At 42.9% G+C, this 27,656-nt stretch overlaps 2 protein-coding genes across 2 annotated transcripts in view; one reads left to right on the top strand and one right to left on the bottom strand.

Annotated features, from left to right (window-relative positions):
- LOC130874124 (cadherin-related family member 3-like) overlaps positions 1–7,761 on the bottom strand; it is an 88,477-nt gene extending 80,716 nt beyond the window's left edge. The window contains exon 1 of the mRNA XM_057769122.1: positions 7,719–7,761. Coding sequence (XP_057625105.1) covers positions 7,719–7,761 — 43 coding nt within the window. The remainder of the gene's footprint in view (positions 1–7,718) is intronic.
- A 4,822-nt stretch (positions 7,762–12,583) lies between these two features.
- On the top strand, positions 12,584–27,548 carry C5H3orf49 (chromosome 5 C3orf49 homolog). The gene is made up of 5 exons (XM_057769121.1): positions 12,584–12,708; positions 15,612–15,934; positions 22,494–22,618; positions 26,857–26,970; positions 27,351–27,548. The coding sequence occupies exons 1-5, from the start codon at positions 12,584–12,586 to the stop codon at positions 27,546–27,548; spliced, it is 885 nt and encodes a 294-aa protein (XP_057625104.1).
- Positions 27,549–27,656: the final 108 nt, after the last annotated feature.

Below are 27,656 nucleotides of genomic sequence, written 5' to 3'. Positions count from 1 at the left end.
GCTTGTTGAGGATCTGGGACTCTTTGTTGCTCACAAGACAACAAGTTAGCTTGTGACGATTACTGTCAATTCTGTTTTATGCCAAAGAAAGTAAATGGCACAGAAATGGCCTTGTGTGACACAGTTTACCAATGGCAGAACTAGAATTTTAACCCAAAATTGCAAGATTCATATTCCATGCTCTTAAACTGTTGAAATTATTTTATGAATTAGAGTAAATTGGGGAGGGATAAAAAGCTGGAAAATCAGGAGCTCAGAACATCGAATTTGGGAGATGCACCCATTTACGAAGTGGTAACAATACCTCTGAGGGCAGAGGACAGGAATTGATTAAAGGGGCACTCTTGAATTTCACACTTTGGCTCAGGTCGCAGTCTTGCAGCTCACTAGTCATAGGAACACTTAGGCAAGCAAATGATTCTTTCTAAAGCTGGAGATCAACCGTTGTCACTTCATAAGAAACGCCTTGGTCTGAACCTCAGTGAGCATCCAGTCATCAATATTTAAGAGCGAAGCAATGTGGATCATTGGCCATTGTTCTTAATATAGATTTCCCATTCATAGCCAGAGCCGTTGTGAATTTCATCTTACGACATCTCACTATATATTTATTAACACCGTGTGAAAGGCTAATCGTTCTCCAAACGACGTTGTTTTCAGTATCATCCACCATGCAGCATTGAGAAGTTCCTTAACACTAAAGTTCACAATGTGTTTAGAGCAGCTAACTACTACACACCTAACTGAAGTGGCCTGCTTTGAGTCTCTGTTTTCTTGTTTCTTCTCCTTAATTTCAACTGACTGTTGTTTTTAATTAAGGTAAACTGGAAAATGAGAAGCTAAGTTGGCACCCTGAAAAAAGAAAACCATTGCCTCTACACTCTTAAAAATGACCATTTTAGGCCACGCCCTGAGGATGGCATGGAGCCAGACCTTACAGGTAGCACTGCCCAGCCCAGCCCTCACCACCATCAAAGAACTCTGTAGATATACACAGCTCATACAGCTAGCACCATCCACAACAAATACCAGCTCCTACTACCTAAAGCCCACTTAGAGTCACACACCTCATAGAGCTAGCACAGTTCACCCTGCATATCCCAGCCTGATGACCAAAGGAGCCTCATCCCTCCCAAAGACCTCCCGACTACACACCCAGTTCCGCTACCTCTGCTGTCCCCAACCTTGGGTTGAACAGAGCCTGTTCCACTCAGAGCCTTAGTCTTACACTTTGGAAGACAGCAGAGAAGACCAGCAAGGAATGGGCTGCCCTTTGAATACTGTTCAGGCCAAGAGCAGAGACTTTCAAAAGTTTAGGGAGAGAACCAGGAATCCTCAAAACAAGTTCCACGTGAGGAAACAAGGTCTCAAACCCTCAGATGAAGTTCTGAACATTGTACATGTCTACCTGGAAGTAGGGAAGACTTTTTTTTTTCTCATTTTTTTTTATTCTTTTTTAATTAAAATTTCCAACTGCTCCCCGTTTCCCATTTCCCTCCCCCTCCTCCCACATATTGCCCCCTCCCCCCGCTCCCCTCCCCCTATCCCCCACTCCTCTTCTCCTCCCCCCAGTCCATTCCCCCTCCCTCTCGATACTGAAGAGCAGTCCAAATTCCCTGCGTAGGGAAGACTTTTTAATCAAAAAGACATAGGCAACTACACACTACTTCAGATGCGCAAGTCCCAGTACAGAGACAAAAGTAGATGAAAAAACACAACACGCCACCATCAAAAGTTACTAATAACTGTAGTAATAAATACTATTGAAAATGACCTGGAGGATCTTACAGACAAAAAATAATTATAACTATGAACAAATATTGCAAAGAGCATCCCACAAAAGGAAATTAATTAAGCCCGGCGATGGTGGCACACGCCTTTAATCCCAGCACTCAGGAGGCAGAGGCAGGCGGATCTCTGTGAGTTCGAGACCAGCCTGGTCTACAGAGGTAGTTCCAGGACAGGCTCCAAAGCCACAGAGAAACCCTTTCTTGAAAAACCAAAAAAAAAAAAATTAATTAAATAAGAGAGTCAATCCAAGATATGAAAATTAAATTTTTTAGAAAAAAAATTGCTGTAGAAAAGCCGAACTGAAATGATGCTGGAAATTAAAGCTCAATAAGACAAATTAAGAACTAAGCGGAAAGCCTCCCCAACAGAGTAGGTCATGTCAAAAACAGAGAGTGAGGCTATAGGAAAAAGTAGTGGATTGGATGGCTCAGTAAAAATCGAGACGTTTTACTGAATTCTCCCATGAACATAACATGGGAGAGTTTGGGAGCACCGTGAAAGACCTAAGTTTTTAGTTGTGAGTATAGAAGATGAATACTGTAACAAAGGCATAGGGGATATTTTCAGTACAATCGAAGAAGAAACTTTCCTAAACCTAGACGTGCCCATGATATCATAAATTAAATGGACCTAACAGGCATCTGCAAAACATTCCACTCAAGCATTAAAGAACACACTTTCTCCTCAGCATCCTATGAAACTTTCTTCAAAATCAGCCACATATTATGACACAAAGCGAGTCTCAAAGAATAAAGGAAAACTGAAATAACCTTCAGCATTCTCTCTTAACCACAATAGATTGTGCTATAGAAACACTGTGCACAGAAAGTGCACAGACTAAACAACATACTATGAAATTATAATGGAATCAGGGAAGAAAGAAAAAGGAAATTTTAAAAATTGCTAGAATGGAATGAAACATACTGAAATCTGAGACACAATGAAGGCTTCCTGAGGGAAGTTTACAGCACTTTGTGCCTACATAAAAAATTAGAGAGATCTCAAATTAATAGCTTACTGATGCACCCGAAGGAATTTTAAAGAACTAGAAAAGCATCCAAAAATTGTAAATAGAAAGAGATAATCAAAGTTAGCACTGAAATTAATGAAATAGAAATGAAAAAATAAAACAATACAAAGTATCAATGAAATGAAGTTTGTTCTTTAAAAATGTTAACAAGATTAATAAAACTTTAGCAAAAATTAATCAAAAGAAAGAGAAGACCCAAATTAATAAAACTAAAAATTAAAAAGGGAAAGATAACAGATGCTGGAAAAGTTTCAGAGAATATAAAGGACATACTTTTAAAATCTACACTTGCGTGGGGGATGGGGGAGGGAAATGGGAGGAGGGGAGGAGGTGGAAATTTTTAATAATAATAATAATAATAATAAATAAAATCTACACTTGCCTAATCTGGATAATATAAAAAGAAATGAATACCTTTCTATGTGTAAATGACACAATAAAGAATTTAAGCAGACCCACAGCAACCAAGCAAAGAGAAACCATAGGTAAATATAACCCAAGTTAAAGAATACCCCAGGGCCAAAGGGACTTAGCAGGATCCTACCAGACCCTCAAGGAAAGACTCAGTGCAGAACTCTACCAGAACCTCAAGGAAAAACTGACTTCAATACTCCTCAAAGAATTCACAAAAACAAAAACAAAAACAAAAAAAACAAAACAAAAAAAGAAACAGAAATAATACTTCCAAATTCTTTCTCTGAAACCAGTATTTACCATAACACCAAAGTCAGGCAAAGACCCAACATAGATAGATAGATAGATAGATAGATAGATAGATAGATAGATAGATAGATAGATAGATAGATAGATAGAGAAGAGAGATAGAATTAGAGGCCAGTCTCTCCAATGAACATAGAGACAAAAATTCTCAATAAAATACTTGCAAGCTGAATTCAAGAATGCATCAAAAAAGATGAAATGTGTTTCAACAAATACAAATCAATAAATGTAATTAATCGCATAAATGGGCTCAAAGACAGAAATCACATGATCATCTCATTGGAGGTAGAGAAGACCTCTGACACAATCCAGCATATCTCATAATCAAAGTTCTGGCAAATCTAGGAATACTGGGACATATCTCAATAGAATGAAGGCAATACAGAATAAACCCACAGTCAACACCACACTTCGTGGGAAAACACCAAAGAACTCCCGCTAAAATCAGGACTAAGACAGAGACGTTAACTTTTCCATCAATATAGTAACTGAAGTCCAAGCTAGAGCCATAAGATAAGGAAACAAGACAAAGTAGATACAGTCAGGAAAAAAAAAAGAAAAATCAAAGGTCCTTAGTCACAGATGATATGAGTTTACAAATAAAAGGAAAGGTGATTTTAAGACCGATTCACTTAGAAGGAAAGAGAAATCAACTTTGCCCACACGTTAAATAATAAGGGGTTGGAAGTCAACAAAATTACCACTCCAATTTACTTGGTTAAGTGTTGGATGCTCACTCGGGAGGCAGAGGCAGGCGGATCTCTGTGAGTTCGAAGCCAGCCTGGTCTACAAGAGCTAGTTCCAGGACAGGCTCCAAAGTCACAGAGAAACCCTGTCTCGAAAAACCAAAAAAAAAAAAAAATTTGGATGCTGAGGCAGACCAGGTGTTAGGACCTAATTACATCTCCGTCTGTTCTCCATTCCCACTCCAGGTTGGCACTCAGGGAGAGAGGCACAAGGCGGATGTCACCAGTGTGTAGAAACTCCATTTTAGATTTTCCTGTTTCAGTGTGCAGAGACGCCGCTTCCATCTGCCCACACCTGAACCTTTCTGCTCGATAGTGTCCTCTAGCCTTCACGTGCCTGTACTACAAAGAGGCCTTTTCTGACCTTTGTAGGTTCTGAATCTATTTCTAAAGGCTTGGGCTCTCTGCAGGCATCAGGGTTTCGCAGTTTTCTCTCCAGCTTTCAGGATATGTCTATCTGCTCAAGACCCTGTCTGAAAACTTCCAAGTCACAGTTGTATCAACGGATTTCCTTCTCTCTGTTTCAAAGTCTGGTTAAGAACTTTTTCTCTGTGGTTAAAATGCATGCTCTAGAGGCGTGTGAATGCTGACAGTGGGAAGTGGGATGGTGGGGGGGGGGGTGATGATTTAGTAACATTTGGAACTTGTGACCCAACAGCCTCTTTGCCCTAGCAGATACCTAGCTCCCAGTCCCCAAAACATATAGCACACTCTCACGGTGCAACAGACCTTGAAGTCGTGAGTAAGCTAACGTTCTTAGGGAAGAAGTTGTCTTGGTTTACTCACGTGGGCCCATCCCACCTTAAGGTGTAAGAGGAAAGCAAAAGAGAGCAAAAAAAAAATGTGAACAGTGGGGAAGATGAGTCACTGATGGCTTTGATAACAGAGATGAGAGGTACAAACAGCTTCTAGAGGCCAGGAACTGCCCCCTGCAGGAGCCCAACTCTGTGAAAGTTTCACTATAGCCCTGTGAGACATGCCAGACATCCAACCACCAATGTATGATGTTTGACAAACTAGTACAGCGACAAAAGAAACTGAATGCAGGCATTATTTATATCATGTCAGAAAATATTAATGGGTGTAATTTACATGACTGAGTTCCCCACAGCAGAGATGGCAATGTGATAAGTCCACATCAGGCAACGGCACTCCCTTTCTGAGAGTCGGCCATTATGGAACAAAAAGTAGGGTTCTTCTCGGGTGGCAGGGCTAGACGGCTCAGTGAGTTAAGCACTTGCTGCCCAAACATCAAGACGTGAGTTCTGTTCCCTAGAATCTAGAGTCAGCTGTGTGCGCTCCCGTCTGTAATGTCAGCATTTTTAATGTTAGGTGAGAGGCAGAGGCAGGAGAAGCCAGAAGCTAGCAGTCCAGGCAGCCTGGCAAATGAAGCAGCAAATAGCAAAGAATCTCTGCCTCAAACAAGGCAGAAGGCAGATCCAACATCAGAGGTTATCCTCCGACCTACACATGTGTACTGCAGGCAAACACTAGTACATGTAACCAATGTAAAATGTAAATAAAAATGTTAAATCCCCAGGGTAGGCCTTGCTTTGTCTGACCTCACGTTTGATTTCCCTGGCTCCGCTCACTCTGTTCCAGCCACACGGGCTTTCTTGCTGCTCACGTGTACCGAGGAAATCCAAAATGCATCCTTCCAGGATGTCTGCAGCTCATCCATCTGCTTCACGTCGCTGGCAAAGAGCCACCGTGCCTGAGATCTTCTCTGCACAAATAGCGATGTGTTCACACTGTGGGGACTGTCTCTTACAGTTACTCCTCAAATACAAGCTTCAAGAATCAGAGGCAGTCGCATGTTTGCCCTGTGCTGGATGCCCAGGCCCAAGAAGAGTGTCTGCCCACAGTATACACTCAGGAAATACTTGTTAACCGGATGACTGACACAGTCAACGAAGTGGTTCTTCCTCACTAATTATGTAGATTTTATGTGACATTGAACACACCTGAAAGCTTGTCACCGCATCTCATATAATCGGGTCAGAATTTACAGTTCAATTCTGCAGGTTGGGCCATGTCGCTAGTTGCTTGTTTCTATATCTAGTAATGCCTCGCTGGCCACTGCTGTGAGGAATCCATGGGTTTTCAACTTTTTCTTCAATATATTTTGTGCCAAAAGTCAAGAATTTGGTTTCACAGGAAAGCAAATCAGAAAAGCATAGGTCAGCATCAGTCAACAGGTTCATACTTTTAATCCAGCACTCAGGAAGCAGAGGCAGGAGGTTTTCAGTAAATTCAAGGTCACCCTGCCTAGCAAAGTCCAGACTTACCAGGGTCACTCAGTGAGACCCTTTCTCAAAAAAAAAAAAAAAAGAAAAAAAGAAAAAAAAATCAAATAAGAAAAATATATGTAGAGACCTTCTAGGATTAAAGGTCCTTAGAAAGTTCTGGGAAAGGGCTACTCTGACAATACTTAGTATGCGCTTACTGGAATTTACTTACATATTTTTATAACCATGTTTCTGTGAACTTACACAGCTTCCTTGAGTGACTGCTTTCTTTGTTACACCCGTGAGTGAAGGGCATGAAACTGAAGTAAGGTTGTCCACAGCACTGGACAGTAGTCTGCCCATTCCATAATGATTCAAAGTCTATTCAAAATGCAATTTAATGTTTTCTAGGAACCACGTTGTTGAAGGTTCTTAATGATTTTAAGGTAATTATTTTAAGGTAATTTTACTTGATCCAAAGTATTTAAATATCACTCCAACATGAATCAACAATTTAATGTATTTCTAAGGCTTGGTACATGCTTTTTTCATGTAAAATAAAATTCATATTAATCAAATATGGAAATATATAAAATAAAATAAAACAAATCACCTATTCGTCCCCAATTTTCCAACACTTCCATTTCTACCTGGAGCCTCAAAAATAATCCCTGCTAAATTCTCAGTATATGTAATTCTAGGACTTTCTCTGTCTACCTCATTATGAATCAGATGGACATTTAAAAGAGACATTCTTGAATTCATATTTCTAAACCATTCTGCCTATGTACCAGAGTACCTTGCTCTGACACCACATCACGAACATAGGACCAGTCATTTTGATGGTCTACTGACGCTGTTTCCCCTAGTTCTTGCTATTACTGAAGATATATTACCGCATATATCTTTTTATCACTGTGAGGTTTTATAGGTAAGGCTTCCATGGAAGTTTGCCTCTGAGTTTCCAGACTTCAGATACTGGCAGAGATAATCATTGTCTCCCAGAGAACTTGCCCTATTCCCACTTATAAACTGTACATATGAAAATATTTTGATAAGAAGGTAGATTATCCAATGAGGTACAATCAGGGAGCGCTGGAATTCAAAACACCAACCCTAAGAAAGTGCTAGAATGAATACAAAGGGAGCACAGTGGAAGACAATCCAACTCTCAGACGTAGGTATCCAGTCAGAAACACTCACCTGAGGCAGTAAGCAACAGGAAGAGGAAATGGGAAGAAAGCATGGTTGACTGGAGCGCTCCAGCCCTTGCAGGTCGACTGCTAAGGCGTTCTTATTGTTGGTGTTGAGTCAGTCACCTGCTGAGGTCACTGTCTCTAGGCACCAGGTACACACTTCTCTGATTTGTAAAGTGACACCCTATCTGCTTAGCTCTAAAGCTCCAGCAAAGGGACTTGGGTGGAGATGGGGTGTTTGGGGTGGGGCGTGGAGGTGGAGGTGGTGAGCATTAGGGGGGGCTTTTCAGGAAATGAGTTCACTTGGCTTATGAAGATTCAAAAGGATTTCATTTACTAGTGACCCTGCCCTGCATTGTCCTGTCCTGCTTGGTGTGTTTGTTATACCCAGGCTTAAAACCAAAAGCTAGAAATCTCAGTTTACCGGATTTGCGGAGGGTTTGTGAGTTGCTGAGCGAACCAGATTAGAGAGAAAAATACCCAAACAGCCTGGAAGTGGCCAAGAGCCGTGTGAATGTTATGAAGTTCAAGTTGTGAAACCTCAGCGGTAGGAGGACCAGATCTAAACCTAGCGATGGCGAAGACCTGGCTGCTTGGAGTGTTAACACAAAAATACCTGGAAACGGCAGCAAGTGTTGACCTCCAAGTAACTATGGGCTGTGGATTATAATTTTATACTCAGAGAGCTCAAAAATTTGTGGTTCGGTAACATTTGATTGTCCCAATACTTTACAGTTTGCCAAAGTTCCCACCCCTCCCTGTCACACCCCGTTGCTTCTCACAAATCCATTCCAGGCTCCTGTGGGGAGTCGTGTTAGCAATCTCTGATTTAGAGATTGCAATCAATTGCTATCTCTATAGGAGTCAACCGTTGCCATGGTTACTGAAATAGGATTATGCAATCTCATGTGTGTTCAACAGAAGGATAATAGTGAGAGCAAGGGATGCTGTGTTTGAACCAGACTTTGACTTGCTGTAGAAGACTCATTGGCTTTCAGAAGGACACCTACAAACGACCAGGAAATGCTCATATGGGGTGGTGCCAAGCCAAGCACTGTGAGGGCTATGGAAAAGAAAACTAGATTTATGGGGAAGCTTGGATTCGTACTTCTGTCTCTATCTCTGATGAATCCTCCTTAGTGAAACTACTATAGTTCTGTTCTTCCAGGTGTGAGCGTTAGTCCTTTATGATGACTCTAATTATAGCCTAAACCCCTGTGTTCTTATTGTAACCCCCTAAGCCACTAGGAACCTGCACCCCTGGACCCACATCCAGCTCATTACACTTCCTAAACATTCTCTGAATTCGTATACCTGTCAATGGACCATCACCACCTGGGGTTCCTGAACTAATTACTTGCTGCCGTTTCCACAGGTGCAACCTTCCCGCTCCAGGGCATCTTTTTTTTTTTTTTTTTTTTTTTATTCTTTTTTAATTAAAATTTCCACCTGCTCCCCATTTCCCATTTCCCTCCCCTCCTCCCAAATATTGCCCTCCCCCCACTTCCCTCCCCCTATCCCCACTCCTCTTCTCCTCCCCCCACTCCATTCCCCCTCCCTCTCGATACTGAAGAGCAGTCCAAATTCCCTGCCCTGCGGGAAGACCAAGGTCCTTCTATCTACGTCCAGAAAGGTGAGCGTCCAAACAGGCTAAGCTCCCACAAAGCCAGTTCATGTATTAGGATCGAAACCTAGTGCCATTGTCCTTGGCTTCTCATCAGTCTTCATTGACCGCCATGCTCAGAGAGTCCGGAATCAACCCATGCTTATTCAGTCCCAGACCAGCTGGCCTTGGTGGGCTCCCAATAAATCAGTTCCACTGTCACAGTGGGTGGGTGCATCCCTCGTGGTCCTGATTTTTTGCTCATGTTCTCCCTCCTTCTGCTCCTCATTTGGACCTTAAGAGCTCAGACCGTTGCTCCAAATTGAGACTCTGTCTCTACCTCGATCCATCGCCAGATGAAGGTTCTAAGGTGATATGCAAGATATTCATCAGTATAGGATAGGGTCATTCCAGGGCATCTTTTGAGCAGTAAGACAGGCACAATGCTCTCCCTCGCCCCTGTGTTCCTACCAGACTGATCTTTCTGCTCTCACGTGCCTAGTTCAGGTCCGCCTCCCAGTTCTTGCTTAAGTGATTATTTATTCTTTAAATGCTTCTCCCAAGGCTTAGCATAGTTTGTTCCATGGAATATCTCATCTCAAATGTCACCTCTCTAAGAGGCTTTCCTTGGTCCCTTGGTAACTTTTTCTGTGGCGGCTTTCTAGTTTTATGTAGCAGCCTTTATTAGGTCCTGAAATAATTTATTTGTAAACACACCTAGAGTGTAAGCTCCTTCTTCAAGAACTGTAAATCTTAGCAGGAATTCTAAGTAATTTCTTTCCAGGCTCTATACAATTGCCCCAAATACATATGAATGACTAGTCCCTTATAATCCCTGCTAACTTTCCTTCCCCTTGCTCTGAAGATTGAGCCGAGACAACTTTAAACTGATGTGTAGTCCTTAGTGGTATAGACTAGATTATTTCTTCCGTTTATCACGTACACACCTTGTGTCTGTTTTTGTCTGTCTGGAACATGAAGGTCATCATACACTGACCCCACCAGAGAGACTTTCCCCGTGTTTCCACCCAGTGTGGCCCCTCTCCCTTGCCATTTTATCCTAATATCCCTTTTTATTTCTCCATAGTATATTTCTCCATAGCATTCACTACTGGCTGGAATGATTTTTTTCATGTGTTTGTTGTCCGACTTTCCGATAGCACTTTAAGATAGTTCAGATTGTGTGTGTGTTGGGGAGGGGGTTGCTATGCAGGGCAGTGTCCCTGATGTCCATATCAGTGCCTAGTAATCATTAGGCATTCAAATATTTGTTGAGAACTGAAAGACAGACTCCACCCTGGTAGGAGGTGTTGCTGATTATTCCTTATTTTAAACATGAGAAAACTGAGTCTCGGGGAGTTTTTTTCTCCCATTTCCTAAGGTCCCACAGCTTATTAGGTATAAAAGGAGGATTTAAATCCAGCCCGAGTTCAACACTGGCATCTGTAGGTGTCCTGGTTCTTCTTCCCTGGACTTTTTTTTTTTTTTTTTTGTAGCCAGATTATATACTTCAGGATTGTTCTGTGACCTCCAGATGTGAAAGCTTCAAATGTCCTGGCCTAGTTCATGCAAGCAGACTTGCACACGGAGAGACATGTGCAAACACAAACACAACACACACTCACTTTGGTCCCAGCACTCAGGAGGCAGAGGCAGGCGGATCTCTGTGAGTTCGAGGCCAGCCTGGTCTACAAGAGCTAGTTCCAGGACAGGAACCAAAAGCTAAGGAGAAACCCTGTCTCGAAAAAATAAATAAATAAATAAAACCACGCACTCACATGAGTAAAATACCTCTCTCTTCCTGACATAAAGTAAAGTCAGCCACGGCCAACCACATGTTCCATTGAATCCCACAGAATTAAGATACAATACCCATCACTATATGAAAAATCCCAGCTGAAGGAATTCTTCACTTATGTATCAATTCATTCAATACCAACGAGTTTCACCTAGAGGAAAACCAGACCTGGAAAGAGCTCCAGTCCATGCACCAAAGCATCTCACTGTAGTGTGGGCCCCTATAGTGTGGGCCAGGGGTCACTTGCATCCTGAGATGTCCAGCGTGCTCCCTAAGGTCCATTTCTTGCTACAGCAGAGTGTCTGCATCACTTGAATCTCACTATAAAGCTATGGCACCAGCAGCATTCCCACGTGAGAGATGAGAAAATAAACACAAACAGGTGAAGGGACTTGACTCAGGCCATGCCACCAGGCCGGAGCAGGAGCCCAAGTGGACCACCTGAACACTCCATGTTAGCACCTCAATGTTACACAGTTTATTCCTCTTATTTATTTATTTGTGTGAGTTTTGAACCCAGAGTCTCAGGGGTGTTAAGCATGTACTCAGTCCTAACTCATATGCCTTGTCTCTTGTTCCAGCTAAAGCTCTTCTCCAAGATATTGAAACATACAAAATCCCGTGTACCAAAGTTACCACCACCACCTGAGAATCTGTGAGACTTGTGTATTGGGTCCCACCTCAAAGGTACTGTATTGAAATCGGCATTTGAACAAGACCCCCAACTAAATTCTATGCACTTTGTGTAATATAAATTACTGGTGGCTACAAACACAGGAAACAGTAAATTATGTAGTTTTTCATCAGTTTTCCAGAGGCTTCCTTCCAACCATCCAGTCCTGCTGAACTCAGTAACTCAGAGGACTGAGACGAATCTTATATCCTAGTGGCTGCTGCCACCTCGTGGTCAAATTCTCACCTAGGTAGGATTTGCTTTTAACCATAAAATAAACACAGAAATAACGTGCAAGTGGTTCCGGTACCGAATATTTTTTAGCCTCATGCTTTAAAAGTCTTCGGCAGAAACTCAGGATGTTACGAAATAGCCTCTTCTGTGGCCACCGAGGCAGCCAAAGAACAGCTTGCCTCTTGGTGAGCGTCCCCTGAGTCGCAGGTTTGACAGAGAATTTCAAGATCCCCTGTCTCTTCCTCCCTTAGGGAACTCACACGATCTAAGTATGATGATGAATTTTGCTGTGGCTGAATGTGCCTTCTCTATGCGGCATTTCGCAGGGTGCCGTGGAATTCTCCACGCTCCTCTCACTTGCATCATTAGAAGCCCCTGAAGTAAAACACAGTTAGTATCACACACGGACGAGAAGGAGGAGGAGACTCCAAATTCTTCCTACGTAGTTTGAACCCAATATCCAAAAGTTAGGCAGTGCTTTCTGTCATGGGATGATGATTTTGTTTAGTTCTTAGCTCAAGAGCTAAAGAGACCCAAAGGGTTATCCCAGGGGAAACAGACAGGATGGAGCACCCTCGGCTGTTCTCACCTGAACCCCTAAAGCTTGCCTATGGGAAGATTGGCCAGTACCGAAGAATTCAGCAGCCCAAACGGAAAAATGGCTCGTTCAAAGGGAAGAGGGTAGAAAGGTAGGTAACAAAGGCTCGTTTCCTTCCCCGTCGGTACTTTTGGGGATTTTCATTAAGCAAGACTCCTTATAAGACTGCAGAAGGTGGAGTCTCCTTTCAAACATAATTTAAAAATCTAGACTGTATGTGTTCCAGGACAGAGGAAGCGCTGCCTTGGGCCAGGGTGTAGAGTGCTGTCGAAGTCATTTTTTTTTTTTTTTTTTTTGGTTTTTCGAGACAGGGTTTCTCTGTGGTTTTGGAGCCTGTCCTGGAACTAGCTCTTGTAGACCAGGAAAGGGCTTTATTTTCCACCTAAATTTGAGTTTTAATGTGTCATATGCGATTAATGTCAGTATTAAGTTGATACTTTTCCAATATCAGTATTTATTTTTCTCACATCCCCACACCAGTGAATGGGCAATTGTGGAAATATATTAATTCTTTTTGTATTCAACCACCATCAGTGCTTTCTGCTCCCCGCTAAAGCAATTTCCACTCCTAAATTGTGTCCTAGTCCCATTTCCCCCTTGAACAGTCTTCAGTGAAACCTCAAAACAGCCTCAGACCTGGTATTTCTTGTCCGTGACAAGACCATAAAGAAATACAGTCTTGAGAACATGACACCTTTTAATTTTGAAATTCTGTTTGGCAGTTCGGTTTCTGTTGTGTTTGGTCCTCTTCCACAGTCGACCCAGCAGCCACAGCTCAGATAAATGCCTATGAGATGTTTGTCTGAGGAGCGGAGGTGTCACAGGTCAAGCTTCTACCCTTGCATGTATAAAGTAAAATATTACAGGAATGTTCGCTTCCACTAAGAAATCAGGATTTACAGCCCACAAATCATAATCCCAGAGAACGTAGACAACAATGAGGACTCTAAGAGAGAATACATGGATCTAATCTACATGGGAAGTAGAAAAAGACAAGATCTCCTGAGTAAATTGGGAGCATGGGGACCATGGGAGAGGGTTGAAAAGGAGGGGAGAGGCAGAGAAAAATGTAGAGCTCAACAAAAATTATTAAAATTAAAAAAAAGAAATCGGGGTTTAAGGAGAAATAACGTGGAGAAGCAAATCCATTTCTAACAAACAAGAACAAAAGCAAACAGAGAAACTTTAAAAAGGGAACTTCCTCTTCGTATGGACATCTCAGGAGTTCCTTTCCTAGGTCCTGGAACAAGCAGCCTTCTCTAATCGTGTTATATAAATCAGCCCAACATGGATGTTTATTTGTGTTTCTGAGGCCGGTTGTCTTGTCACAGCCCGGGCTGGCTTTGTGCTCAGTCCTCCTGCGTTAATCCCCCTGCGCGCTGAGACGACAGATTTGTGCCACCACTGCCCGCTTAAAACAACGCAGTTGTTGTAACCTGAGAGGTTGGTTCCTTGTATTTCTATTGTGTGCGAGTGTGGCTATGTACATATCTATGGTAGTATAAGTTATTAAAACATTGAAGCTCTTAAGAGTCTCAGGGGATCCACAGAAGGTCGATTCTGTTTGATAGGTTATCTTCGGGCAAATAAGAAAGGGGAGCATCTTCCCCGGGACCCCCTTTATTGCAACAGCTCTGCAAAACCATTAAGACTTGGGGCAAATAGTGACCCCAGAAGGTGCTTATTTCCTTCTGTGGCCTTTCTTCCAGATAGGAGGAGTCCAGCCCAAGAGGCTGCCTTCCTTTTGCTTCTAGAAGGTGCTTCCTCGTCTGGTCTTCAGACTAATAAAGTCTGTTACATATTAAAGACTTTGTTAGGATCCAAAGCCACAAATTATTTCCTTCTATTTTCAGATTTCTTGTAAGATTATAACCATTTTTAAAAGAAAAAGCAAAATCTTGTAAAAAAAAAATTAATAACATGCCCAAGGGTATACAGTCCAAAGGTGTGGCTGTGAGACCAGTACCGTCGAACTCTGGTGACCATGTGCCCACTAGAATCTCTCCCGACGGTGATTGTCCCTGACACTGAGAGATAGGCACCCACTTTGGAGTAATGTTTTGCTGGAATATGAAAACATCCTTGCAGTGGTACCTCAGATACATTAGGAAGTCTATGAAGAACACCTTAATGGGCATTAATTTCTTTTAACCCACATTAGAAACATGTATAACATAGAAACATAACATCATATAGTGCAGCAAAGCAATCATGCTATAGCTGGAATTTCATGCTGAGGAAATGAAGATTTGCATTTCCAGAAAAGCTTATACCCTAAAGTTTATAGCTCTTTTCATAATAGCACCAAGTGGAAACAGTTCAAATGTCCTTCGAAGAGTGGATGGTTGAACACAGCATGGTATATCCATAATGTGGTGTCTCACTCAGCAGTGGAAAGAAAGGAAATGTTGGCACCAGAGAATTCTATTAACAAACACGAACGTCCTGGAGCTGAGGGTAGGGCTTACTAGTACAACACTTGTCTAGCTTTCCAAGGCTGTGCTTTCCACCCCCAACACCAAACATCAAAACAAAGCAGAGACAAATGCTTGAATCTTGAAATGTTATCCGCTGCACGGATCCATTTAGATGATATTTTTCAAGGAATAAGAAGTAGCAGCTGGAGATTACGTGAGCAGTTGTATGTACGTGGTGTACGTAAGGTGTGTGCGTGTCTGGGCAGCGGGTGCCTGTGTATGCCAGGACAGAGGGCAGAGGAGGACATCAGTTGTCTTTCTCTAGGGTTCTCTGCCTTATGTCCTTGAGGCAAGGTCTCTCGTATCCTGAAACTTGTTATTGTTCCATTAGGCTGACTGCTGAGCCAACCCTGGTGACCTTCCCATTTCCATGCCCCCACCAAACATTTTATAAATGTTCTAGGAATCCAAATGTAGGTCCGCACACTTGCACAGTTAATATTGTACCGACTGAGCCATGTCGCTGGCCCTCAAACATTTTATATCATTAATGCTGTTTGTTTAAATTTTTGTTTAGATGGCACAGAGCTGTGTCTACCAACTTAGCTAAACAAAGTGTCCTGGTCCCCAAAGAGGAATCATTGAGTGAAAGCGACTTGGAATTTCATGCAACACAAAACAATCAGAAAAGAAACCTGATGAAGAAAATGAAGACTGTTTTGGGGAAAGTGTTGTCCTGCAGGTGTGGAAGCCAGTCAGCCCGTGCTGACAGGAGGAGCTCTGCGGGACTGAAGGAAGCTGCCCTCTCCAACACACAAGGCCTGCTGTCTAGACTGGTCAAGGAGCTTCCGTCTCCCAGGTTGTTTACCAAGCCAAGGATGAGAAAGCTCTCCCAGAATGGTAACCAACTGCAATTTAATATTAAGTAGTCAAGAGGACGAGTAAAACAAGAATGGACCGTAGTTTGGTTGTTGAATGTCCCTAAGGACACTTGCCCTGGCTTGTCTCTTTGGGTGTTGTTATCAGGAAGTGGGGTTGGTGGGGATTTCCCTAAGTCATTGGAGACATGCCCTAACAAGGGGAATGTGAGATCCAACTGAACTCATTGTGTCCCTCTTTGGCTTCCTGATCATAAAGTGTGACTTGGCGCCATTACACACTACCCACCCTTGCTATTTGTTACCCCTTGAAAATTTAAGACCTGAACCCAAATAACTGTCTCTCTTCCTAGGATAATTATCTCAGGTATCCTGTCACCGTGACAGAAAGAGAGGCTTCTTCTCTAGGCACGGCAACTCTGAGGGGCTTGTCTAAACTGCAAGGTCACCGGCTCCTCCTAGGTCAACTGAACCAAATTCCATACTCCACAAGATTCCCCCTCAGTTGGCTCATTCATATATGGATACAATTTAATATATCTATGAAAGTTAAGAGAAATGGATTATATTGTCTTTAAGGTTCCTCTGGTTAGGAAGTTACCTAGTCCCTTCTAAACTCACTTGGTTTGTTTGTTTATGTTTGTGTTTTTCAAGGCAGGGTTTCTTTGCGTAGACCTGGCTGTTCTAGAACTTGCTCTGAAGTTCAGGTGGACCTGGAATTCAGAGATCTGACTGCTGAGATTCAAGGCCTGAGCCACCACCACCTGGCTTCTAAATTCATTTTTATTTTGAATGTATAGGCACACACACATATATACACATGCATTAGAAAGTCAAACTCCGGTGTGACTCTTGCTTTACTTAGAGAGAAAGAGTAATAGAGTCTCCCAAGATTCTAGTTCCAGCAGCAGAGAGGGTACGGAGAACTGGGGGAATGGAATTTATAACTGGCAAGACATAAAGGAGGCTTAGTTTACGTTTATGTATTTTTAAACGTTTTGAGTATGGGTGTTTTCTTTTGTCTGCTTATATCTGTGCTCCACATGTTTGATTGGTGCTCCACAGAGGCCAGAAGAGGGCATCAGACCTGCAGGGATTTGACCTATGGATAGCTGTGAGCCACCATATGTGTGCTGGGAACTGAACCCAGGACCTCTGAAAGGCAGCCAGAGCTTTTCACCACTGAGACATCTCTCTAGCCCCATCATTTACATAATTTTAGCACCTATATATTTACATATTCTTACTCTTTGACAACTTCATGAATGCATGTGTTTTGGGGTGATTTCTTTTTACCCCATTATCACTCTCTCTCCTGCTGAAAACTCTTCCCCACGTCCTACAAGCTCCCTTCCTATTTTCATGTCTTTGGTTTTGTGTGTGTGTGTGTGTGTGTGTGTGTGTGTGTGTGTGTGTGTAAGAGAGAGAGACCCATTGAGTTTAGAGTTGTTTTCATGAGATGGAAGTTTACTTGGACAACTTATTTGGTTCCTATGCCTTTGAAAAAAATGGTACTCCCTCTCCCAGGAACCAGTAACTTTCAGTAATTCCTGTGTGTGTTGGTGGGGGGGCTGATGATTCCCCCCCCCAACACACACACCTGTAGTGTAATGTTGGCAGACTCAAAGAAAATATCCTATTACATTTTTGGGCAAGTCCATTAGGACAAGAGAACCGCAAGTGTGCTACCAGTGAGCTGCATCTCCAGCAAAAAGAGCCAAATTTCTACTCATCCATGTGATGTTATTATCTTGGTTGGGATAATCAATCTTTTCACTAAGATTTCTCTTCAAGTACCATGAACCACTGTTTGTTTTGAGATGGAGCTCGCTGATCAAGCTAGGCTGGCTGGTGGCAGAGCCACAGAGATCCACGTGTTTGATCCTTTCTGTTTTTTTCACGAGAGCTGTGGGGTCTGAACTGGAGCCCTCACCTTTGTAAAGCCAACATTTTACAGACAGCTTTCTTCCTAAGTCTAGATTCATTTTTATGCTACATCCATTTTAATGATATTTATGATATAGGTTTTCAATGGAAAGCATGTTTGTTTTGCCTATCAAGAAAAAAAGACCCTTCTTTGTGGTTACACACACACAGACACACACAGTGTGACAGGGTTCCAATAAAAGTTTATTTACAGGTACTGTGAGCTACTTACCCACGAGCCATTTTTTTGTTAAGCCTATCTTAAGTCAATTCAACTAATGGATGTGGAAAGAAATTTATGTATGCACAGCACAAAGGAGCAAGTGTTCAATCAATAGGCTCTGAATAAAAATTAGTATCACTTCAGTTAAAACACGTGCCCATTTTAAAGATATAGAGATGTGGTACCACAGATTCTAGTCTCCGGATCCATCCCTGTCTTATTGACTCCTTAGAGTCAGCAGACATGATTAGCAATGGAATACAGAAGAGCACAGGAGAGAACCACGCATAGAACTAAGTGGGCATGTCTCCGCACAGCCAGACATCTACAAAGTGCTACTTAATGGCTACACCACTAAATTTGGGGACGCTGCTCATAATACTGTAAAGTCAGATGTGGAGTGCGGTTTTTATAAAGATATAAACCAAAGTGAGAATTTAAATGATTCTCTCTTGAAAGATGAGCTTTACATATCTCTTAAATAACTGTCAGATTTGAAAACCTCAGTTCTGCTTCCTTCCCCAGGCTCCAATAGACTCTCGGCCCTGTGAGTCTTCTGTCAGACAAGTGTGATACTCAAACTCTGATCACACATTGTTTAGTTAGAAGCCTGTGTTTTGGCTTGGCCTGAAGCAGCTAATACTCCCTTACTTTGTTTTGTTGATGTTTTTGCTCTTCTACTAAGTGAGTTTCTATTCCATCCCCATTAATTTTAATAGAAACTGTTAATTTCGTGCAAGCTCATTTAGCAGATTTAGTCTCCCATGCTATCGGAGTTGTATCTGGGAAGACCTTCTCTGTGCCAATGACTTGAAATGTTTTGCACATGTCTTCCTATAGCAGTCTCAGGGGTTGGGATCTTACATGATCTTTGATCTGTTTGGAATCACTTGTGCATGGTGAGAGCTGCAGATTTGGTTTCATTGTTTTGGATGTAGATATCTATTGTTGAAGAGGCTTGTTGGGTTTGAGTGGATGTTTTGATGCCTTTGTTAAATGTTAGGTGGCTGTAGTCATGGGATGCATTTCTCATCCTCCATTGGTGTATGTGTCTGTTTGAGCGTCAGTACTAGGCTGGGTTTGTCACTATGGCTCTGTAGTGCAGACTGAGACAAGGATTTGCATGACTCTGTGTAGGGTGAACTCCAACACAGTTGCAGCTGGCCAGCTCCAAAATGTCAGCACTTAGCCTAATTTCCCCATTGTCTTCAGCACCTTCTGTTTAACTTAGGTGAGTCTTGAGTCATAAGGGCACAAAGCCTGTGCAAATCTTGGTTGGGAAAAATGCAGCACACTGTGATACTCCTTAATTGAGAATTTGTATTTGGCATTGTCCTTTTGGAAGTTTAGTTAGTATGTTTGGGGATATGGAAATAAACTTGCTAAAGGAGTAAATTGGAGAACAATTTTAAAAAGGCCTTGAGTGAAGGGGAAGGGGTATCTCAGTCCCCAGAAGCTGAGTCTTCCATGGACCGACAACCCTGGCTCTCTCTTTCTGCTCAGCCGTGCTACATGAAGTTATTTGTGTTTCCATAGAAATTTTAGGATGGTTTTGCCCTGCCTGTGAAGAATGCTATCAGAATTTTGATAGAAATTTTGTTGAATCTATAGACAATTTTTGGTAATATGGGCATTTTCAGAACATTAAATCTAAAAATTCCTAAGTTTGTATGATGGTTATTCTTAGTTGTCAACTTAACGACCTCTGAAATTAATTAAACCCAAGCAGTTGGGTCCACCTGTGAGAAGTTTTTCTTCTTCTTTTCTTTCAGTTTTTCTCTCTTTCTCTTTCTTCTTTCCTTCCTTCTTTCCTTCCTTCCTTCCTTCCTTCTCTTTCTTTCTTTCTTTCTTTCTTTCTTTCTTTCTTTCTTTCTTTCTTTCTTTCTTTCTTTCTTTCTTCTTTCTTTTGTTGTTGAGACAGGATTCTCAGTATAGTTAGCCCTGGCTGTCCTGGAACTCACTCTATAGACCAGGCTGGCCTTGAACTCACAGAGATCCGCCTGCCTCTGTCTCCTGAGTGCTGGGATTAAAAGTGTACGCCCCCACTGTCAGGTGAGAAGTTTTTTCTTAATTAAATTGAATTGTAATGGAAACATCTGGTATGCAGGATGTCTGCAGGTTACAAACCTCTGATCCAGAGCCTCTGACTACTACAGTGTGGGAAGTGAACTTTTCAGTCCATTCTTCCGTGTTTTATGGTTTTTTTGCTGTAGAAATCCTTCACTTGGTTTAATTCTTAGTATTTATTGTTGGGTTTTTTTTTTGTTCGTTCGTTTGTTCATTCATTTGAAGCAACTGTGAAAGGGATTTTCCCTTCATTCCTTCCTTGGCAAATTTGTTAATGTTTTACAATCACCAGCCACTGATTTTTAAATTTTTATTTATCTACCTATTGACTTTTGAGACCAGGTCTCATATATCCTAAGCTGGGTTTAAATGCTGAGTATGGTAGATATGTGGGTTCAGAACTTGATCTGCCTACTGATTGTAGGCTCAGGGCTCCCAGAATTAACTACCTTGCCCTAGGCACTACCTGAGCCAAGCTCTCTCTCTGCCTGGATTAGCCACACTTTTCAGTTTGTCAACATCATGCCCTCCCAGGACTGACTCAAATTCTTGAGGATGTGGCCAGTTAAATTTAGGCTCTTCTCAGAACCCCTGGGGTAGCCCATTTTAAACAATGAACCCTCACCACTGTCCTTGGACTCATACAGACTGGAGAAAACAGAATTCCTCTCAACTGTCTACTTACTGGTAAAGGAAATCTGTCTCCACAAAACCTCTGTATTTGATGCTCATGAGTGCTGCAGGCCTATCTTGAGGAACAGTGCCTAGCACCTTTCACCAGGGCTGCCTAGGTTAGCCCTTGAATGACACTTCTGTTTCCCCTCCCTCATTCCCAACAGACATCTGGAGTTGGAATCTGTGTCCAACTGGGCTTAGTCCTTTTTGGGATATTACCAGTCATTTTCAGTGCATTCTTCGGTTGTCTTCTGTGACCCTCTTAAATGCTTCCTCGTCTTTGGGATATAGCACACTGTTTCCTCTCTGTCACCAGGTAGGTCACATGGTGACAGTTCCTAGTTGGCCGTCTTAACCTAGGAGTCTCTATGGTGTCACTTTATTATTTTTATTACATTTTTTACATTTATATCTTTTATTTTATGCATATAGATGTTTTGCTTGCATGTATGTCAGTACACTGTGTGTGAGCCTGGTACCTGCAGAAGCCACAAGAGGACATCAGATCTAACATTGGAGATGGTTATGAGCTGCCATGTGGGTTCTGGGAATTGAACCAAGGTCCTCTGAAAAAAAGAGTCAGTGTTTCTAACTGCTGAGCCCCTTCTCCAACCCCTTATTCATTACAGAACTAGGAAGACGGCTCCATGGTTTATGAGCATGTGCTGCTCTTTCAGATCTGAATCCAGTTTCCAACATGTATGTTGGCAGGTTCATAACTGCCTGTAACTGCAGCCCCAGAGGATATGATGCCCCCTCTGACCTCTAGATGTGCACATGTCCATACACACCCACACACATTAAAATCCTTTAGAACTGTATTGTGTGTGTGTGTGTGTGTGTATGTATGTATGTATGTATGTGCACTCATTCATGTGGAAGTCAGAGGACAACCTGTGGGAATTGGTTCTCACTTTCAACCATGTCAGTCCTGGGCATTGAACTCAGGCTTGGTGGCAGGTGCCCTTACCCACTGAGTCATCTCCCTGACCCTATAGTTGCATTTTAAATTTGCTTTTATGTCTACTGAGCTGAGACTAAAGTCATAGAATAAAATAATTAAGAATGCCTCGACTTAGAACGAGAAATGGTTCGGTGGTTCACAGCACTTGCTGCTTTGCAGGGCAGTTCTTAGCACCCCCATGGGGGCTTATAACCGTCCAGGGATTCCAAGACCATTCTCTAGCCTCTGCAGACACTACACATTTGGTGCACTTGCATACATTGAGGCAAAACTTAAAAAAATGTAAAAACAAAAAACTCAAACATAAAAAAAGAAAAATCCTTTAAAAATGCTAAGGAAAGGCTCTTAGATGTGGGACATGCATTTTGACAGTATGTGAGCGACTGAGTCTTGGCTGGATTTCGGGAGAGCAAAGTTTGCTCCATTACACTGATTTAACCCTCGCAGTTGAAGGCCCCTTTCCCTAATCCCATCATGGCCTAAGTGAAAACCATGCAGGGCAAAGTTAAGCACCCAGAAGGGGTAATCGCCACTACAAAAGTTGGCTGTGTGCAGAAGGAAGCCTAACACCAGAAAAGCAAGTCTGCTTTTATTTTCAGTCCCGTGGAGAAGTTTCCCGGGCAGCATAGCAGCACATACGCCATTTTCCAGAATGATTTTGCTCAGGGAGACCATGTTTGCAATGCGGTCCTTACAAATTCTTTCCTCCTCCTTCTCCTCTTTAAGCAACTATACAACTGGATGTTGTTGAAGCAGAGGCAGAAGAGGTAACCGGAGGAAACCAGCTCCTCCGAGCCAGAAGAACCACCAAGAGGTTATCTGTGACATCACTTCCTCCGGGGCTGCAGAAGGTAAGGTGCTGGCTTCAGCTAGCCATGAAAGACCAATGGCAGAGACAGGTAGATCTCTGTGAGTTCGAGACCAGCCTGGTCTACAAGAGCTAGTTCCAGGACAGGCTCCAAAACCACAGAGAAACCCTGTCTCGAAAAAAACAAAAAAAAAAAAAAAGAAAGACCAATGTAAATTGATTGGTTTCTTTCTCTGGGTTTTGACAAATACCAAGTTCTCTTTGACCTTCTGCTGCTTCCGTCTTTCCACCAAGGACTAAGGCACAAGGGGGAGGGGTTTTTCCAAATCAGATCTTTCTGTTTTTGACTCACTCTTCAGCCCATTCCACAGCTTGGCCTACGCTAGAGTCTGGAGCTTTGTGCAGACTCACTGAATTGTTCAAAAGCTGCAGCCCCACACTAGGAACCTGACCAATCCAGATGCTATGTGGAGGGTGGTGCTGCCTGCAGCAACTCGGCACAGACGGCAGCATTCGTTGGAAAAAGCAGTTATTAGTCACGTTTGCGGTCTGAGAGGGAAATGTGGCCAGTGTGAGCAGACAACTGAATTAGTGTTATTTAATTTTAACCTAAAATCAAAAGTGAATTAATTCAGATGGCTACATTTACAACATCAGACATTATCATGGCTAGATGACCCAAGCATGTCCAATCTGCAGACAAGCTGAATGCAGTCTAGAATAAATTCAAATTTGTACACTTAAGCATTGAGGTTTTCTTTCTGTATGTGGAATGCTCTGTTCTGTTGGTGTGCATACACACACATGTGCGCCTACACACGTGTGTGCATGTGGGAGCCATGCTACTTCGGGAACTGATTATTTGGCTCTGAGACTTGATTTGAGCTCAGGGAGTAGGTAAGGATGCCTGGGCTCCAAGCCTCAGACACCTGCCCATGCCTGTTTTCCCAGTGCTGGGATTATGAGAGTGTAACACCACGTCTGGATTTGTTTTCATTGTTAAAACTTGGGCTTTCAAGATGGAATTCAGGACCTCAGACATGCACAGCAAAAATCTTACCTACTGAATTCCATATGCAGGTCCCTGTGGTGTATTTATTGGTTTTATAGTACTTAAACTTTGCTGGGCGGTTGTGGCGCACGCCTTTAATCCCAGCACTCTCGGGAGGCAGAGGCAGGTGGATCTCTGCGAGTTTGAGGCCAGACTGGTCTACAAGAGCTAGTTCCAGGATAGGCTTCAAAGCAACACAGAAACCCTGTCTCGAAAAAATAAAAATAAACTTTGTAGGCAATCCTGAGCCTAAACCAAAGATATCTTTTATTTTGTTTGCTAATTATGTATGAGGGAGGGGTGCACAGACCACAGTGTGTGTGTGGAGGCCTGGCAGCAGCTTGCCTTGGTTGACTCTCCTTTTGCCATGTGGGTCTTGGGGACTCCAATTCAAGTCCTCAGGCTTGGTGGTACATTTACCTGCTAATCCATCTAGCTGACCCTTATCTTAAAAAGTGTCTGAGACCAAGGTGCTCAGATTAAGAATTACTTTCTTTTTTGAAAATTATCAGTTTCTAGACAGTCTATTTATATGGTCCTGAACTCACTATGTAGACCAGGCAGGTATCAAACTTAAAAGATCTGCCAGTCCTCTGCCTCCTGAGTGCTGGAATTAAAGGTGTGCCACCACACCCAGCTGGGTTTTGTTTTTGTTGTTTGACTGGTTTGAGACAGGATCTCATTTTGTTGCCTTGGATGATTTCAAATTCTCAGAATCCAACAATGTCCTTACCTCAGCTTCCTGAGTCCCAGATACTGTGGGCGTCCTCCTTCCAAGTTGTTTAGATTATTGTAAAAACAAAACCCTGGGGGCCGGGCGGTGGTGGCGCACGCCTTTAATCCCAGCACGCAGGAGGCAGAGGCAGGAGGATCTCTGTGAGTTCGAGGCCAGCCTATCCTAGAGTTACAGGATAGGCTGCAAAGGCTTCAACTTTCTACTCAAAAATGGTCCCAATTCTGGGAAAACATTTTTTGGGGATGACTTGGAGTTTGCGATTTGTAAGAAGGCGTGGGAGAGTCCGGTTTCCAGTATAGCTGAGGGTTCTCATTCGGAGTCTCTCCATCTTTTTCTTTCCCCGCGGTTCTGGGAATTGACTTCAGGCCTCACACCTAACAAGCACGCACTCTACCATGAGCCAGATTCCTCCCCCTCCCCAACCCATTCTTAAATACTGTGTATTAACTATATTATGTGACAGCCACCTTTGACTATATTCAATTAGATAGAATTAAATATGTAGTTTCTCAGGCTGGGTGGTGGTGGCACAAACCTTTAATCTCAACACTTAGGAGGCAGAGGTTGGCAGATCTAAGTTAAAGGCTTGCGTGGTCTACACAGGATAGCCAGGGCTACATAAAGAAACCCTATATCAGACAACAGTCCTCCCCCACATCACCAACACACACACACACATACACACACACAGCTACTTAAGTGCTCACTAACTGCATGCAGCTTGTGTCTTTTTGTACTCAACAGCACAGATACACACTTCTAGCCTTGCAGAAGGTCCATCAGGCAGCACTCCTGACTATCACTGTCAGTGTACCATAGCAAGTCTGAGTTTTGCTTTAGGGCTGTCAGGTATTTATTGTAACTCTCATCTAGGCAACTTCTGGGCTTGGGGACGACAGGGAAGATCTGATGGAATATGGTCTTGCTTTTTACAGAAATTATAATCCAGTAGAGAATGGAATTATTAAACCAAGACACTGTAGAGCAGTGTGGGGTAAGGATAATCTTGTATAATGGCAGTGGGTCAAATGGATATACTTATGGGAAAAGTGAAATCTGAGTCCCTAAGTCTCACATCATAGATCCAATTCCTGTTGAGCTATAGAGCTAATTGGGAAAGGCACCAATCTAAAACTTCAGGAAAATAAGATCACAATTTCAGGACAAAGTCTTCTCAGGGTATAAATGGCACTGATGAGAAGATGGAGAATTCTGGCTATAGTTAAGGATTCCTACGTACCAAAAAACCATTTTATCAGAGGTTGTCAACTGCTATAGAAAGGTTTTAGTTAGCCCTCACAATGCTCCCCAAATTACGTATAAATTATGAATTACTTGTCCAAAATTTAGAAGGACATTTCAAACAAAAATGCAGGTTTTCAACTTTTATTTTTGAGAGGGGGCATTTCAAGACAGGATTTCTCTATAGGTTTTGCAGCCTGTCCTGGAACTTGCTCTGTAGACCAGGCTGGTCTCAAACTCAGAGAGATCTGCCTGTCTTCCACTGCTGGGATTGAAGGCCTATGCCACCACCGCCAGGCAAGAATTTACTTTTTTTTTTAATGTATAGTATTCTGCTGCATGTATGCCTGATGGCCAGAAGAGGGCACCAGATCTCATTATAGATGGTTGTGAGCCACTGTATGGTTGATGGGAACTGAACTCAGGACCTCCGGAAGAACAGTCTCTTAACCACTGAGTCATCCCTCCAACACCGGTTTCCGACTTCCTTCTGAAACACAACGCCTCAGGGAAACTAGCAGGAATCGCAAAGAGGTGCCCTCCATAGAAGGCCTGTTCTCTCTGTGCCATTCCTCATTCATGCCTCAGCACCCAACTTGCCATGGTCATATTGATCAAGCAAATACTTAGCATCCACCAATTACGGTTGATGCTTAGTAGAAAAAACTAGCTGGGTAGGAGGAAAGAGTGGGATTTTAGCATGACGTAGTGGTGTACTCAGGAGACAAAGGTCTTGGGTTGATGAGGCCAGTCTGGGGTACAGAGTGAGTTCTAGGCTAGCCTGGGCCTACACAGCAAAAGAGAAAACACAACGCCAAGCCCCTCAGATGGGCTCTTTCGATGGATCAGGGAAGGTTATGTATGAGAAAGCTAGCAGGGCAGGGATGGCCTACACCTTTTTCAAAGGGTACAACCTAAACATGGCCCTGTTCTCTGGCCCCCACCAGCCAGCATCCCCTGTGCACTGGCCCCCACCAGCCCGCACTCCGTGCTCAGCAGCCAGAGCAAATGCTTGTCTTCTCCAGTGACCTGCTTTTTTCCCTGACACTGTCTATCCTTTCGGAGCCCAATAGTCTCATTTCTTTGCACCCTACAGAACTCTTCAGGGAGCTCTTGGCACAAAGGCAATACAGATTTCACCTGTGTTACCTGGCAAACAACCTCCTTTGTGAGACTGTCTGGGGATGAGTGTTGATTGCTAGTGTAGAACTGACAGTCATTTTCTAATGGACGTTTTGCATTTGGACAATAGGTACCATATTCATCAAAAAAGAGACCACACTTCCCAGCACTCAAAAAGAAGAAAGAGAGCGCGGAAGACATCCTCCAGAACTCAGAGCTGACAGTGGGGAAGCTTCAAATGCAGGTCGTGGGCAAAGAGTTTTCTGTTTTAGAGGCACCAGAGATCAGGCTTAACTCAACGGTTTGCCCTGTAAGACAGCATGGAGCAGGGCATAATTAACAATCACCATTAAGAAATACTGTCAGTGGGGGGCTTCTGAGAGTAGCTAAGGGACTGCAAAGGGGACCTAGGATGACACTGAGTGCCTAATAAATATTAAGCGAATTCCATTAAAATGAGTCACACACTGGCTTGAGAAGAAAAGGAGGTCGGCTTAGCCCCTATGTGGTAAATCTGTTCAAGCTCTGTTTGCTATGAGCTGAATTAGAATACTACTTTAGCACTCGCAGGGAAAACAACTGTTTTTTGCTTTTAGCAGTTTCATGTCTTTGTATTTACCACAGGTGGACGACCTCATAGAAAGAGTGACTGACAAATGCACGAAGCTCTTGGCCCAAAGACATGCCGAGCTTCAGCAGTGTGAGTTCCTAGGGGCTGAGATCCTGCAGTCTTCGAAGCAGTTCCAAAGGCTTTCCAAGAGAACCACAAGGAAGTACAAACTGAGCAGCACATGCTGCCCATGTGCCTGCTGCTGCCTCTGAGTTCCAAGTACACAGCATGGCAGCAAAGAGAGCCTGCCTCCAACAAGGTGGAAGACGAGAGCAGTAGCCGAGGCCGCCATCTGAGCCTAACCTATGCTACAGCAAGTG

The sequence above is a fragment of the Chionomys nivalis genome, chromosome 5, assembly GCF_950005125.1.
Source record: "Chionomys nivalis chromosome 5, mChiNiv1.1, whole genome shotgun sequence".
Lineage (NCBI taxonomy): Eukaryota > Metazoa > Chordata > Mammalia > Rodentia > Cricetidae > Chionomys > Chionomys nivalis.
The sequence above is the reverse complement of the archived record's forward strand: the minus strand, read 5'-3'. Positions and strand labels throughout refer to the sequence as shown.